The sequence below is a fragment of the Lutjanus erythropterus genome, chromosome 14 (genome assembly GCF_056507025.1).
Source record: "Lutjanus erythropterus isolate fLutEry1 chromosome 14, fLutEry1.hap2, whole genome shotgun sequence".
Classification (NCBI taxonomy): Eukaryota; Metazoa; Chordata; class Actinopteri; order Lutjaniformes; family Lutjanidae; genus Lutjanus; species Lutjanus erythropterus.
In genome coordinates this window covers 18,151,346-18,168,250 of record NC_139330.1, presented here as the reverse complement: position 1 = coordinate 18,168,250, position 16,905 = coordinate 18,151,346, and the positions used below count along the sequence as shown (strand labels likewise).

The 16,905-nt window shown below is 39.6% G+C and overlaps 2 protein-coding genes across 3 annotated transcripts in view; both read right to left on the bottom strand.

Annotated features, from left to right (window-relative positions):
* Positions 1-1,349: 1,349 nt before the first annotated feature.
* On the bottom strand, positions 1,350-4,563 carry ppifa (peptidylprolyl isomerase Fa). Its single transcript, XM_084735415.1, has 6 exons — positions 4,349-4,563; positions 4,203-4,233; positions 3,997-4,085; positions 3,699-3,795; positions 2,497-2,572; positions 1,350-2,393 (listed from the first exon to the last, which is right to left on the bottom strand). Exons 1-6 carry the CDS (start codon positions 4,490-4,492, stop codon positions 2,258-2,260), a joined length of 573 nt encoding a protein of 190 aa, XP_084591541.1. The 5' UTR covers positions 4,493-4,563; the 3' UTR covers positions 1,350-2,257.
* Positions 4,564-6,361: 1,798 nt separating this feature from the next.
* Positions 6,362-16,905, bottom strand: part of zmiz1a (zinc finger, MIZ-type containing 1a) — a 138,032-nt gene continuing 127,488 nt past the window's right edge. For both annotated transcript variants that reach the window (XM_084735341.1, XM_084735343.1), the window contains 13 exons: positions 16,013-16,192; positions 15,780-15,848; positions 15,520-15,685; positions 15,252-15,393; positions 14,729-14,939; positions 14,477-14,582; positions 14,155-14,315; positions 13,973-14,040; positions 12,901-12,969; positions 12,517-12,806; positions 11,956-12,155; positions 10,421-10,672; positions 6,362-9,504 (listed from right to left, as the gene is read on the bottom strand). In XM_084735341.1, the coding sequence (XP_084591467.1) occupies positions 9,397-9,504; positions 10,421-10,672; positions 11,956-12,155; positions 12,517-12,806; positions 12,901-12,969; positions 13,973-14,040; positions 14,155-14,315; positions 14,477-14,582; positions 14,729-14,939; positions 15,252-15,393; positions 15,520-15,685; positions 15,780-15,848; positions 16,013-16,192 (2,022 nt within the window). In that variant the 3' untranslated portion in view covers positions 6,362-9,396. The remainder of the gene's footprint in view (positions 9,505-10,420; positions 10,673-11,955; positions 12,156-12,516; positions 12,807-12,900; positions 12,970-13,972; positions 14,041-14,154; positions 14,316-14,476; positions 14,583-14,728; positions 14,940-15,251; positions 15,394-15,519; positions 15,686-15,779; positions 15,849-16,012; positions 16,193-16,905) is intronic.

Genomic DNA, 16,905 nt, shown 5'->3' with positions numbered 1-16,905 from the left:
TATTTCCACCGTAACACTGTTCTGTGTCTTTGAGTACAAGCTCAAAGTCTTACGCAAGACTAAAGCGAATACATTATGATACGAGTTTTTTTTTTTTTAATGGATCATTCATGGTGGTTGTGTAAGGCAGAAGGGAGGGGGGGCTTGTAAAACTTTTTTTTCCCACTTTCTGTGAAAGCGCTGAAAGATAACAGACACATCGAGCTGACAGGTCTTGATTTCAACACTTCCAGTCAAACTGTGGACAGGCAAACCAAACACAAGAAAGGACTCCCGCCGACATGGGTGCTGCGTGATAAATGTAGACATTTACAGCAGAAGAACCAGCTTGTACCAGTTGTAAAGATGTCATTGTTTTGCATGTGTATTAAACGTTGGCCACGGCACCGCCGTCTTTTCAAGCCAAGTTTCCATGCACAATATTGGACGTGCATTCCAAATAACTAAAACTAAACCAGAGGGTGGGGACCCAAATTATATCAAGTTTGTTACAACATCTCTTCGCTCAAACAGAGTGAGAGCTGAAAAGTCTCTATAGCAACAATGTAATCTGAGAATTCAAACAAACGGTGGAAGGTCAGCACGCATATGGTTTCATTTAGGGGCAAGGGCTGCTTTTTCACGTCGCTTCATTATTTACTTTCATAAAGTATTAGCTCGATAAGCAGCACCACCCAGTCTCTGGCTTTCAGACATGTCCTGGCCTCCTCCTCTCCCTCCCTCTCTCCTCCAGACTCCTCTGTGTTTCACATAAAGAGGCCGTGAAAGGAAGAGCAGCCCACATACAAGAAGCTGAAGACATTTTCAGGTTCCTTCATGGTTCCAGCGGATTAAATCATCTGCATTCACTGTGTCCAACGGGGCCACAGCCCACAGGTCTGCATCTGCATCTGTCAACTGCATTCATGTGATATTTCAGCTCCACTGTAGGTGGATGTCACATGATGTCACATCCTGCTCCGATGGACAGGAAGTCGGTCGTGCTGGAGAGTCTAAAAAAAGCTGCTGGATCATTTCCAGGAAGCTTTGAAACCAGCAGGACTGGTGGTACATGAGAGCAAATGTCCTGTACTGAGACCACAGCTATAAAATGTGAAAATGCTCATTTATTTGGCAGTAAATTGAGAGTAATTGTATAACAAGAACATTCACACAGTGAATGACTAGAGTGAACACAAAGGATGCACCAGAATCATTATTCAGCAGAGCACAAGTAGAGCTACGGAAATAAATATTTCTCTCTGAAGTTGCTCAGCTCCGTGATTAGTTAGGGAAAGTTAAAAAAAAAAAACAGGTTGCATCGCCCAAAATCAATCAGTGATTTAATGCATGAGGATTAGTCCCTTCAACTGAAGAATATGTTTATATACTTGTATATCTTTTCTATACATATTCTAATTACAATGCAAAACAGAATCTTTTAATTTATTAGGGATGTTAATGATTAATCATTAGTCGCAGTTCAGAATATAACTGATTAAATGTGTTGATAGAAATGGCAGTTATTACCTCTTATTTGATATTTGTTGAACACAGAAACTTAAACTTCAGATGAGAAAAATGAACATTGAGTGTGTTATTGATTATTATTCATTAACTGGTTAAAGAGAAATGCATAAAATTTGCAATCCTGCAATTTATAGATCATTTTTTCTGCTTCAGATTTTTCAATATCCCCCAGTTAAATGGAGGTGGTGGTGGGCTTCAGACAGTTCATTTACTTTTGCTAAAAAATAAGAGGAGAGATGGAGAAGGATGAAAACTACAGTATGAAGATGTGGAAATAATTATTTGGCAGTATTAAATACTTGGATGCTTTGTAGGCACAACAATTGCATTGTCAATAAATATTAGGTTAGAAAATAAAAATAAAAATATTTCCAGCATAAACCCACCCACTTCTATCTGAATACAGAGATCATTTTGTTCATTGAACAGATACAAATAACGTCTCTGTGCGACTCTAGTGCACAAAGTAGTCAAGTTAATCTGTAGAAAAGCAAGAAATCTGTGATAAATATGTATCAGTTTAACCTGCACTCTTTCCATTATTAGTATCATTCATAAGCAAACACACAATATAATACAACATACCTGGTGTTGAATGTGAAACAATAAATCTATGGATCTGAAACATCATAAATCAACAAAAAAAAATCAGATTCTGTGACATTTCCTCCTTGAAAGTCTCTTTAAAGTAAATATAAATAGTTGCATACTGAGACATCTGACAGAGGTCCATGCATGATCTGAAGTGTTATTTGATCTCCCCACAGTCAGTGATGACAATTTTCTTGATCACACCGCCGTCATGTAAACCAAAGGACTCAATCTTGGTGACCACATCCATACCTTCCTTCACCTGCCCAAACACCACGTGTTTCCCATCAAGCCTGTCAAAAGACAGACAGAAGGTGACTTCGGCAGCCAGTGAGTGATTCAGTTTTGAGACTAAGAGTGACAGGGCCGAGATAACAAATTAAAAAAAGTATTTACCATTCAGTTTTAATGGTGCTGATGAAGAACTGGGAGCCGTTGGTGTTGGGCCCTGAGTTTGCCATCGAAAGTGTTCCTGCAGATCGAGAAGCCAACAAGTAAATCAGTTAAATTTGATGCAGTAAACAGGATCTTGACCTCCTTTTACTCCACCGTTTGAGCCAATAACATCCTGACTGTAGCAAAATGGGAAGCATGACACAAATCAACAAGTGTACTAAGGGAAGGCCTGTTTATCTTTTCTGAAACTGACGCAAACTGTGATTATGCAACACGTTGACATGAAGCACAAAATAATCAGCATGCGGATGAAGTTTATTCAAGAAAGGAGATATTTTGATTAGTGCATGTTGACTCACTAAAAAGTAGGTCATTCACCTGAGGATTGCAAAATCCATATAGGAAGAGGTGCTTTTAATAATGCATGAAATTAGGCACTGCCATCTAGTGGAGAGGCAGCTATAAGATCAGGGTTCCTGCACCTCTTCCAACAACAAATCTAAGTACTTTGACAATTTGGTGCATTTTCAAGCATTTCCAGTGATTTACATCTGTGGAAAATTACATTTATTTATATACATGTACCTAAAATGAGTATTTCACTTCATCATTACATTAAATCAGTAATTATATACTATACACTAACAACATTATGTTTTTTGACTGCATTCTACAGAGGTTTTTTTTTTATTTCATCTAAAAAGCCAACTATTCAGTCTGGTAGTGATTTATGAAAGTAATGTGATTACAATTTCAAGCAGTTTCAAGCACTTTATCCAAAATCCAAGCACTTTTAACACATCAGATACAGACAATAACCTGGCAAATTATAGTGTTTTTGTTTTGTTTTGTTTTTTTAAATGATGAATTGTTTTCCAAATGTCAGAAAATAATGAAAATATTAGAAGCCCCCATGTATGAGATACTGGAACCAGAGAACACTTGTTTACTTTTACTTGATCAATGACTTAAATTACTCTTTCCTTATCAAAATTGTTCTCTCATCTAATAATAATTGTTTGGGCATTATTTGAGCGTCTACCATACAGAGATACACTTTAAATTAGTCCATAGATCTGAACAGAAAAGCTGTATGACGTGCTGGTATGCATCATGGACAGTTAAAAGACAGTTTGTTTTGTACCTTAAATAGAGATAAAGTAGTTTATAGTAAATGTGTGAGTGAAACTGTGGAGATTTACCTGGGCCAGTGTGTTTTAATTTGAAGTTTTCATCTTTAAACGTTTTTCCATATATAGACTTCCCTCCAGTGCCGTTGTGGTTTGTGAAATCTCCCCCCTGCAACAGAAAACCCAGCAACAGACAATTTTAGGCAGGAAAATAAAGACTAAACTGAACCAAAGTCTTTACTGAGCGCTTGGGTCTTTTTTCCTGTTGGATGATAGTACTGCATTGTATTAAACATATGGTATTAAGTATTGAAACTCCTGACAACTTTACTTTGCACATTATTTGCACCATCCTCACTGCAGCTCTTACCTGACACATGAACTCAGGTATGACCCTGTGAAACACAGAGCCCTTATATCCGAAGCCGTGTTCCCCAGTGCACAGAGCTCTGAAGTTTGCTGTGAAATTAATGATCTTTTTACTATAAAACAAATCAATGATTGTTAGAGTTCCTTAAATAGTGAATAAAACAAATTTAAAAAGCTATATTAGCTAAGAAGCATGATTGAACATACCTGCAGTCTTTGGCACTACATCTGCATTCAGCTGCAAGACAATACAGATCACAATCAAATGAAATAATCAATGTTCCCACTTCTGTGTGGTTCGTGCTGCAGGTGAGACCAAGGTGTTCTTGAGAGGCTAATGCTAGCTAAGCTACCTCAATGACGATTCTTCCCAGAGGTTCACCATCAGCCTCGACGTCCAGAAACACCACCGGGTTCTTGGCGGGACCGGAGTTGAACAGCCTCGCAGCGGCGATGCCCGGCGAGCTGTATTTAATGCGGTTTTTGACTTGTATCATCGCTGCTCAGCTGACAGGCCGCTGCGGGCTGCAGGCCATGGGTGCTGCTGCTGCTGCTGTTTACGTGTGACGTCACCGAGAGCGACGGGCAAACAGCGACACCACGTGGCACGTTTAGGAAGGCGCTGACAGAAAAAAAAAATACTTGGCAGGTGTTGTTGAGGAGTTTTATAGTTTGCCAAAATGTGTCATATGATGGAAATTTTATTCTCGGTTTATGTAAACAAAACCATCTTTATGACAACTTCATCCAGGAGGAGCAGGAAATATGGTTGAAAGCTTCAGAAACAGTAAGTGAACCTTGTATAAGATTGTACTGAATATTTTAGACCAACTTTAAATGTTTTTGAGACAAATTGAAGCAATTCAAATTTATGAAGATAAAAAAAAAATGTGACTGATTTAAGAAAGCTGATTTTGAGTTTGATTATTTGTGCACATTTTTTAACTTTTATTTGTGTATTTTTTAACAGGAAAAAAAACACTAAAATTCTTCAATACTGTATCTCTGAACTATCTCTTTAACCAAATCACACACACAAAGGCTACAGGTGATGTCCTTTTGATTACTAATGTTTTTGGTTTTTTTCATTTCTGCCCCCTCTCCACTCTCCCAAGGAGGCCCACCTCCTACTTTGAAAACCTCTGGTCAAGCAGTTTATAGTCAAAATTTATATTTAGATCCCATATGATGGAAATTTTATACCTGATGAAATGATAACAACTAAACCATCTCCATGACGACTGAGCAACTCCATCCAGAAAGGTCAGAGGATGTGGTTGAAAGCTTAAGAAACAGTAATTAAACCTCATATGACAAAATAAAAATGAAGTACTAATGAAGGTGATGCAGTAAATCAGCTGATTTGCTTTGTTTTGTTTACATGTAGCCTATTCTATAGAAATGTGGGACTTTTGGGATGACTGTTAATTATAAATATTACTTAATGCTCATGTCTATCAGTCATATTCACATGATAAAAATATAAATCTGTTAATCATCATCACAAAAATTCAGCTGCAAAATTCAACCTTTTTAAAATATATTTCTAGACCACACGGAGGTGTGTAATAACCTATATATTCATATTTTCGACTGATGCTCTTAATTACTGATCATCAGGTATTGCAAAAGTTTTAATCAAGGGGGAACTTTATCATCAGCATCATATGTGTGTTAGATTAGTGTTTGTATTGTGATATCAGGCACACTGAACGGATTCAGGCATGTAAGCTAATGTTTTGCTTTTTTTTTTGTCTGGAACATTTAGAGTCTAAGTTAATTACATTTTTACAGCTCCAACCTGTGACTCACCCACTATTTGAGGGAAAAGAGCTGCTAATTATTTCCAGCAGTGATTGAATCAAACTACTTCAGTATTAATTCCAGCTCAAAGGATATGAGATAACATGTTGCTTCCTACATTTAACAAAGATCCTTTTTTTTTTTTTTAATGAAATAGACCTTTTTCACAGCAGACATTTTGACCTGTTGTAGTAGGAAAAGCACAGGTGTTACTAGTATCATTTACAATAATAGCAGGACCTTGAAACCTGGAGCAGTGAAATGGAATTCAGCCATTGTTCATTTTATTATTCACACCTGTGCTTCTCTCTGACATCTCAAAATGTCCTCAGTGAAACAGGCCTCTTGGTTATTCTGTGCTATTCCAGCTTGTATATAAAAAAAACACTATTGACAAATGAAATGAATTTTAAATTATGTAATTGCATTGCATATTAAACACTGAAGATATTCTCTGGATTTTTAGCACAGATTTAGAGTCCTGTTTTTATCTTTTTGGTAGAATATGTAATGATAATCATGCTGCTTGGACTTTGAATGTCAAAAGATGCAGAGGCCATAACTTGTGTTTCATCTGAATACATATTTATTAGATAAATATTAGGATGTCACGTCATCTAACTACATACAGATTTGCAAGACTAAAAATCACAATGTTTTCTGACCAGTTTCGAATATGAAATGATTGTACATAGAATGTACAAAACCAAAGAGACAACTGCCACTTCTTGTGCCAATCACTTCAGATTGTACCTTTATAGCATATTTTGCCAAATTGCATAAAAATTATAAATTTGACTTTTTATTTTTTATTTTTTACAAACTGTAAATTTGGAAACAACCCTTAAGAGCCTCTCAAAGCTCGATGTCTCCAAGTCCCAATTATACCTCAAAAGGTTTGAATAATTTTGTAGCACCTTTATAAAGTACACAGGTAATAGAGAAATACACAGAAGTTTAATATTACACAAAGGAAAAATGTCTTTTTTTTTCTTGGAAACCCCACGTGGGGGGGCACATAAAGTATCTTACATAAATGAACAGGCGTGGTTAGAGAGGTCTGCACAGACGCAATCAAACACAGACTCATTTTGCCAATTCAATGTCTGACAGGAGGATGGAAGCTTTACAAATTCTAAATACACTATGCACACTCCCCCTGGAGAAAATGAATACATTTCTGTTAACGTGTCTCTATTTGTCATTTACATTATGTACACGTATCCCTTACATCCCCGCCCCCACCCCGCCCCAACCTCCCCTTCTAATGCAAACAGGAGGGGGTCTCCCCCCCAAAAAATTTCATTTTACAATATTAATTGCATTCTCTTTTAAATCCTCAACTCAATTTCCGACGTCTGCAATTAGACAGTACAATTTGTGTTGCTCAAATTACTCAATGTGATTCTGTGAAAAGGTTACGCTTACAGTTACACACTGTGTAGGGAATTAAAACATCCCAATGCGGCAGTGCATTGTCTTAAACAAACATAGAGACAAACACAAACATCATCTGATCCTTCAACTGTGTCATATGCAGGTGATGTGATCAATTGAGCCATATTTGGTTCTTCAGGCTTATTAAAAATCTCAAATGGGGGGAAGTTTTTATCCATCAACATACAGTATACTTTAAATTCATTGACTGTACTGCATAAAAACTGTGTAAACCAAATTATACCTGTCATAAAAACACGGGACAAAAAAATAATAACTTAAAACAATATAAAATGTGATGAAAATACACAAATCATTGCTAAGTATGGTTATCAAAAGCTCATTATTAGGCCTCAAAACAATCCAGAGGACATTTTGCACATTCTTACTTTAAATAAAGAGGACAAGGTCACTTGTTCCAATAATATTAAATAGACTTTTTGGAGAAATTTGGACCTCTAAGCTGCATTAAGAATCTTTTAGACAGAAAAAAACAGCTCATTTAAAGCTGATTTTTGTATTTAAAAAAAAAGAAAAAAAAGACAAAAACCCTCTTAAACTTGCCTGCTGAGCAAACCAAAGAATCCTTTCCACTGATGCATTGTCACAGGGTAATGGAAAAACTGTACACAATACACAGGTACTCAACACAAGGCCAGTGAGAGTGCATTTGGATAAATCGGTTACAATATTGGACTCAGGGATTGTGTGTGTGTGTGTGTGTGTGTGTGTGTGTTGTGAGTGTGTGTAGTCCTTGACAGACATACAGTACCATGTAGTTGCCAGTAATAGATAGGTACAGTACTGTACAGTCACAAAGTATTCACAAAGGGTATATACAACAGCTCTGGAAACACTGTTGGATCATGCAGGATGTGTTTTTTTTTTCCCAAAAAGATGCAGTTCAACAGTAACAAAACGACAAAAGGAAAGATCAGTACAATCACACAGACGCTTCTATAAAATACAGTGATTTAAAAACTTCTGTAGACGTCTGAAATCCTGCTCTTACACCAACATAATATCCAAACCCCTTTAGAAAAAGCATAGGACAACTTTGGTGATGTGTTTCTGATTAATTTCAACGTGGGACAACGATAAAACACATAAAAAAGGACAACAGTAATAAAAAAAAAAACCCAAATGAAATAAAATAATAAATATAAAGATGAGAGAAAATGATTTGATCAAGCACGTTTAGGCTGGACAAAGACAACAGGAGCCGTTGGCACACATGCACTTGTGAACAAAATGGTGCAGAATTTGATGAGGAAGAGCGAAACGTTACAATAAATACACGAGAACGACTGCAGACTGGGAGGAGGAGGAGGAGGAGGAGGAGAAGAACTGACGCAGCTCCTAAAGTGGATTGTTTTCTTTCTTCCATTCAATATTTTCCTTCCCTCCTCTGTCTCAAACTGTCTCTCCCCGCTGTGTTTCACACACGCTCGCAGGCAAACAAAAGAGGACATGTAAACACACGCACAGGTATATACACACACACATACACACAACGTGCACTCATTTCCTCTGCTGACACTGGAGGATGTTTTAGCTCGTCCTCTCAGCATCTCTCTCTCTCACACACACACATGCACACGCACACACACACACACTGAGGAGTCTGGGGGTCGAAGGTCATAGTTTTGGAAGAACACATTTCAAATAGGTTAAAAACACTCTTACAAGACATGTTTTTTTCACAAAAGAAAAAAAAAACAAAGCTACAACACTTTTCTGTCTCTCCTCCTCTCGTGTTGTTTACACATGATGATTATAGCTGCACAGTTTTCAGTTGAAAAGTCACAAATATCATATATGTATATATATAATATCATTTAGTGCCCGCCAACATGGCTGTAAATGGTGTGTTTCGAGTCAGGCGGTGGAACTGGTGCGTGGAATCTTTACACGACGGGAGGAAAAAAAAGGGAGCGCGGCGGTGAGATCCTGCTTTCTCCCTTGAGAAGTTCCCAAGCAGGCGCGTCTTTTCAGCCACACTCCTATGCCACACATTATCTGTGTACGTGTGTGCGTGCGTGAGCATAGGAAGCCGCTTGGAGTGTCGACAGGAGGTCGGTGAAGTGTCTGTGGACGGACAGTCAAACGCGTCACGACTCCCGTAGGTGCAGGAGGGTTTTTTTAGGGGGAGGCGAGGGGGCTAATTGTTCTCAAAGAGGGAGAGAAGGTCGTCGTTGCTATTGGCGGGGAGGTCGGGGGGGTCCAGGTATGATAGTAACTCGTCTGGGTTGGCCAGCTCTGGAAGCAGCTGTGGATAAAAAGAGGCAGAAAAAGATGATGAGGAGCGAGAATTAAATAATGAATAACAAGATTTATCACCCATTCTTGAGAATTGAGACAATGTGTGTTGTTCAAAAATGTATTTTTCTATTTCAAAACTTGCTCTATGCCAAAAAAACACACCCTTGTCCCAGACGAGAATTCACAACTTCAGACACTTCAAAATGTGATAACATGGGTATAAAACCCCACTATTTTAATCAACTTTGTTTTAAAATTGATTTCTTGTAAAAAAAAAAAAATGTTGGCCCTTTTAAAGTTGTGTCCCAGATTTCCATCAACTCTGTCAGATATTTGCCAAAAACATGATTTGATCTGGCATAAAAGGGGTTAGCTATATCCTAAGGACCCCTGTCTCACTTCTTTATATAATATTACTATCAGATGTGTCTTAATCATAACATATCAACTCTGTAGCCCATCTAAACTGATGCTAAATAAGAATTATGGTTTAAAAATGTGTATTTTGATTAGCATTTCAGAGACTCTTAGCAACTTTAAAAAATAACATGGCTACTCACTATGCTGTGAAATGAAACACATTTTGTTTAGTCATAAGGAGTTACAAGATTTAATAACAAAAAGTTTGATCTTTTAAATATATATTTTCCCAGCATAACTGAAGAGTAAAAATCAAACCCCTTCAAATTTTTTTTGTTTTGTCCCAATTCTCAAGAATGAGTGATTCATCTTTCTGATTCCAGGTGACTCTGAATCATGCTCAAGTGTCTCCAGTGTACACATAAACACAGCTCCCACTGCTCAGAAGCAATCTGAGAGTCAAACACAAACAGAGCACACAGCAGAGAGATGAGAGCAGCTGCAGCAGACAATGTTAGCTGTTAACAGGTAGCTCAAGGTGCCCAAAAAGTGGGCACACTTACATCCAGCGAGGGTTCAGGCATGTCCTGCGCTCCCTGACCCATCTGCCCGTCTGAGGAGGGGTTAAAGTTCAGATCGCTGTGCGGGTGACTGTTCTGCCCAGGCTGCTGAGGCTGCGGCTGAGGCTGCGACTGGCGAGGCGGCTGCGATGATTGGCCGCTGTGATGTAAGGGCGGCCCTGTTTGACTGCCGGGGTGGGGAGACGCATGCAAGATCTGCTGCATGGAGTTATGGGACTGATCGGGATGGGACATCTGCAGGTGCGAGAGAGGAAGACAGAAAGCCAGAGGAGGAGGAGGAAGAGAGAGTGAGGAGGAGAGTGTTAAGGGGGGGGGATGCGTGGGAAGAAAGAGAGGAAAAGCGAAATGAGTTCCAGCGTGAATAATATGGAACAGGCCTTCTAAATGGAAGCTGTGATCAGCAGACATGTACAGCTGCAACATTATACGGTGACATGAGCATGTGAGCATGACTGAGCACACATGCTGGCTAGAGGCGCAGGCTGCACCTTGTTCAGATAACAAATCTGAGGCTCTTATTTCAGCGTGGCACAGATTCACTTCTACAAACTAAGGTACCACTTTATACTACAGGACTAAATAACTTAGCAGCAGACAAATAAGGCTGCACCAAAAAGGATTAGTTTTTAAATTGAATTTAATCATGGTTAGCTTTTAACTTAAATTAAGTTTAATACTGTTGCACCTAAACTTTAAACTCCAATGATCCAATATCAACTTGAAACTTAAAGAAAGTTATGAGCCAGACTCAATATAATTGAGTTTTATGTAACTAGGCTGACATTTTAGCTAGCTGGCAATATAACGGTAACATTTAGTTAGTTTTTTAGCATGCTTTTGTTTATTTTTTTTAGCTCAAGAGCAAACAATGTAACATAATTTTAGCTATCTAGCAAACAATATAAAATTTAATTACGTTTTTAGTTAGTTAACAAACAGTGTAATCTTCAGTTAGCTTTTTAGCTAGCTAGCAAACAACATACATTTTAGCTAGCGAGCACAAAATGTAACATTCTGTAACAATGCTAACTTTGTAGCTGGCTAACTGGCAAACAATCTTTTGTTTTGTCCTGTTATTTACTTTTTAGCTAGATAGCAAACAGTACAACATGATTTATTTCACCTTTTAGCTAGCTGGCAAACAATGCAACATTTTGTTTACTTTTTAGCTAGCCAACTAGCAAGCAAAGTAAGGAATAGTCAAATGATATTGATATTGATTAAACTCTTAACTTAGTTTTGGTTACATAAACTTTGATTTACTAAACTGAGTTCAGTTTTTAATTGTGCAACAGGGCACTTCTTAATTTTAAAACTGGCTCTACTCATTTTAAGCCTGGTCCTGCTAAACTCTGATTAGAACTAATCATGGATTATATTAATATCTGTTGGGACAGTCTGGTCTTACAGACATAAAATTTATGAGTCAGACCAAACTATTTTCTATTCCCATAAAAACACTTTATTGGTATAGTAGCATGGGAAAGCAAGCAGCCCTGGAAGTCCACCCCACTTACTGCATCATTCATGCCATGGCTGAGGGGCTTGTCCTGGGGGAGGACACCACCAGGGCCTTCTGGGGGATGGGAGAGCTGGGGACCATGGATGAAGTCATTCATAGGGGGACCTCCTCCTCCACCTCCTCCTCCTCCGACTCCACCACCAGAGGGGTTCCCATGAGGGAAGTCAAAGTTCCCTTGGCTGTGGTAAGCGTTGCCTTCAAGGACAAAAGAACAAACACATTTTAATCATTAGGCTAACTGCAGTTTGACCTCACTGACTTGTTTGATGAATCCCTGCTGTTGCAATAACTTATCTTTTCAGAGTGGTTACATAACAGGATATATGTGCACATTCTACTTTCTTACTGTTATCTAACATTTATCAGAGCAATGAGCTTACAACATTTTAAAACAGGTTCAGCATAAACCTCTCCTCGGGGCTGTTTCTTTGTTTAATGCACAAGAGACACATCAGTAGTTCCTGCTAGAAAATGCTCAACAGCTCTGTTTTCCAACAAATGAGCTGACTGTCCTGTTATTTATCTGCACAGCAGGATCCTGGCTGCTTTCCTTTACCTGCTCCAGGGTAATCTCCCCCGTTGCCACTGCCATGTTGACCTGGGTGAGGGGGGTAGGGGCTGGGGCCTGGTCCGTGGCCAGGTCCGGGTCCTGGGCCAGGCCCGGGGCCAGGCCCTAGCTGGGCAATCATCTCCATCACATTGGGCATGGTCATCTGACTGGGGCTCATGGTTTTAAAGCGCTTGGCAAGTGGTCCGTCGGGGTCCTCTTTGATGTGTAGCTCAGACTTGATGGGAACAGGTCTCCAGCTACACGTAGGGTCTATAGTGACCTCCTCAAACTCTGAACTGTTAGGGGAGATAGTGGAAAGTGTGGGTTTATTTTTGAAACAACAGACTCAAAGTCAGGGATGGATTAGCAGACGAAAGAGAAGAAACTTACTTTTGGATGGCATTGAGGATTCCCCACATGTACTGGTCCACCTCCAGGCCTTCTAATAATGCTGTTTTACTGAAAGGAGAAAAAAAGAGATATATTTATCAGAGGCATTCCTTATTCAGAGTTCCTGCAGGTTTCAACAAGGTAAATTTAAGACTTTTTGAGACCATTATAAATGCCATTTCCACACTGGCATATATTGACATACATGCAGAATTTGCAAAAGTGGTTATTGGTTCAGTGTTGGTTTAGTTTTGTACTTGTTCCAGCATTGACCAATAGACTGCAGTTTCTCCAAAAACACATTTAAAAGCGAGATTGAAGTTAAATCTGTTAAACAGTAACATTAACACCATAAATCAATCTTTAAGACCTGTCAGAATTGTGTTTAAAACATTCTAAGACCTACAGTTCAGATTATTGGATTTATTGGACTGCAACAATATGCAACCAGGGACTGAAGCTAATAAAATGCCCGGAGCTAGCTTAAAAACACCAGCTTTCAGGATTATTTTAGCACCCTGTGTCCACCAGAGATAAAAATGTATATTGACAAATTCAGTACTATCTGTCTATCTCAGTGTCCTGACCTGTCTTTTCTTGGAGAAATGGACACAGTGAATAGTGAGAAGTTAAATACTTTGATATTTACTACTTGAATGAATAACCAAGTAAGATCAGATCAAAACCAGGTCTTTCAAAGCTTAGTTAGCTTCAACTGCTACAGTTTGTCTAAACAAATTAGCAACTGTCACTTATAATGAGAGTCAGGATCCCGTAGTTTTCACAGTCTTCCTCCTGATGTGTCACAGCTTATTGCCTGTATCCACTTTTGTCTTATTAATGGCTCAGTTCTTTCGTTTGGCAATTTATAAAAAATTAGTTCTGGGTTCTTAACCCTGCTGTTAGTGCATCTCACCACGCAGCAGCTTTTAGGCATTTTTCTGTTTGCTAGCAGATGGAAATGATAAGGAGGCACCTTCATACAATACAAAGTCACTGGAGAGTGATGAATTGTTTTCCTATTTGCATTTCCATCTTTGCATCCCCTAAAAAAGAACAATTTTTCACTTACTTGCACACAGGACACCTCCATGTCCCCCTCTCACAGTTGAGCTGCAAGTATGACTCCAGATCGAAGCACTGTGAAGAACATCATACGTCATCACAATAATCTTCTTCCACGCACAGCAACATGTGACTCGCAATTTTTTCACTAACAATAAAGTTTAACTGCCTCTTTAAATCCAAACAAACCTGGACATGTTTGCAGTCATGCCCTCGTGCGGGTAGCTGGATGCGTCGGAAGGTAATGGGACATTTCAGCGACACTTTAATGGCCGTCTGCTCCACGCCGTCCTCCCCGTTGAGTGTGGTGTTGCCTGCCGAGGCCGCCACACTGCTGAAGTTCCTCTTAACTAAAACAACATTTCAGAGGGAAGGTATTACTTTGTGAATGTTTACAGGTGCACTTCAAGACCTCTTTCAAAGCAAAGCATAAGGAGAAACAGGTGTACGCTCATGTAATTAAGATGTACTTATGCATATTAACTACACTAAGAGACCAAACGAGCCGTACTCTTGGTGATGCAGTGTTCTGCAGGAAGGAGTCTTTTCTTCAGGAGCCCCTGGAGGACGGATCGCACAGATGGCCTGTGGACCAGCTGCAGCACAAACAGGTGGGACTGCACAGCAACACAAGGCCATGAGAAAATAAAATACATATTTAGCACAATGCATACAGTTAAATAATGTGTGTGATAATCATGGCAGCTGATCTTTCTGCTGAATGAAATCATCACATTTCTGTGCATTACTTCTGTGTACTCACACAGCAGCAGGCGGTGACTGTAATCTGGATGGTGTTTCTTCCAGGTTGGCATACGTGTTTCAGGTGCAGGGGCTTGTGGGAGGTTTTGTTGTCCCCCCTCTCAATGGTGAGGGGCGTGGCATTGACGCTGACCTGGACGGAGGCGGGCCAGTTAGTGTTCATCTGCCGGTCTTCGTGGTGGTAGCACTTAAACTGCAGCTCAAGGTCTGACCTGTGGGAGTGACAGTAAGAGCAAGTACATACGACATTAAAGATGTGATTTTATATGTATTTTCAAGTGTTTGCACATTTAGCAAATTTTGTGCATTTTTCTTAAGTAATAGTTGAAAATACTAACACTCAATTAATCATTAACACAAGATATAAAACACACATTTTCTACTTTTTTTGATTTGTGTTTTTTAGTTTAAGTTTCCTTGTTTAGCAATTTGCTCCACCAAACAAAACATAAACACCGTGTGATCGTGGTGCAGGGTGTGCACCGATGGGAGAAAATGTGTGGAGTCTTGCACATTGATCCTACCTCCACATGAGGGTCTGGTGGACGGAGGGTCGGAGGTGGAAGACGTGGTTACTGACAGCCAGGTTGTGCTCCAAGCGGAACGGCTCCAACACCACTCCGTCCCTGACGGGGAACGTCAGCCGCAGCTCCTCGTTGGGGTTAGCTGGGAGGGAAGAAAAATAATTGGGCAGTTAGCTACAGTTAACGGTTAACTTTTCACACGAGTCATCAGATGAAATAAAAGGACACATTGGGTAAAAGTAAATGTAAATGTCATGTAGACACTCACTTGGAGGCGGCGGTAGTGCTGTCATATTTGGTTTCATGTCAGGTGGAAACGGCGGCTTCACATCCTGGTTTGGCGACAGGTACGGAGGAATACCACTTCCTGGGGTCATAGGGGGTGTGGGGTTTCCAGGGACTGGGGAGTGGGGGTAGTTACCGGGCCTGGGGGGCTGTAAAAGGCAGGAAAGGGCAATAATGAAAACATCTGTATAACTAATTTCACATACATTACTGGTTCTTGCTGAGTTCTTGCTGAAAACATACCCCGTTGCCTTGGCCGTAGGAGTATCCACCACCAGAGAAGTTGGTGCTCTGACCATTGAAAGGTTCTTGCTGTAAAAGAAATAAAGGTCAATAATAATTTGATATAGTTCCTGACAGCACCAGGTATATACCATGTAGTTTGCTCAGAAATGTGCTGCAAATATAACTGTCCTGAGCAGGAGTAGGTCGTTGTAGAAAATGGATAAATGGAGGAATGGTGTGGTATAACAGACCTTATAGTACTGGCCCATGGGCATGCCAGGTGGATACTGTCCTTGGCCCTGCTGCCCTGGCATCCTCTGGCCAGGGTAGTTAGGAGATGGCAGCGGTCTGGAGGCATTTGATGAGGTGTACTGCCCCTGCTGTGGTGGGAACTGACTATTCGGTCCGTACTGCTGACCCCCGTAGCTTCCCTGGAAAAGGGGAGTTAGAAGAAAAGACATTAAACACATGTTTTAGGCGGCCTATGACACATAAGGCTGTATTTTCCAGAAATAGGGCACAAACGCGAATGCAAGCACAATTTCCAGGTGCAAACCAGGCCAAAACCAGGTGCAAGAAAGGCTGAATGCATGATTAGTAAGCTCCTCTTATCCCTTTTAAAAGTAGCAACAGGTGAAATTGAGGAAGAGGCTGCGAAAAATAAAACTCCATGAAGCACCTGAAATTCTGGGGAAAAAAAAAAAATACAACAAACATGCTGTCAAGTCTTTCACTAAGATTTATTGCATATGGTGGTGGATTCTTTAAACGATCACACTTTTCCTAAAATTAGATTAAACAAACCAGCCTAATGTGCTCGCAGTTTCGTTATATATCGCAATATATTGAGTTGTAACCCCTGTATCATGACACTTATCGTATTGCTAGATTTTTGCCAATGCACAGCCGTAATGCTGCTTTGTGCTTTGTGCTTTCATACACATAAGCAACAACTGCAAATATTTATAAACTTGACTGCAATGCAAGTGACAAAATCGAAAACTGTATTAATCCTCTTGACGTGACAGAAAAAGAAAAACTATTTTGACTAGTTAAAATAGATTGGATTTTTGCTTTTACTGAAAACATCCATAAAGATTTGTTGTAGCTGCATCACTCCAGATGATCTTACTGTTAAACCTGG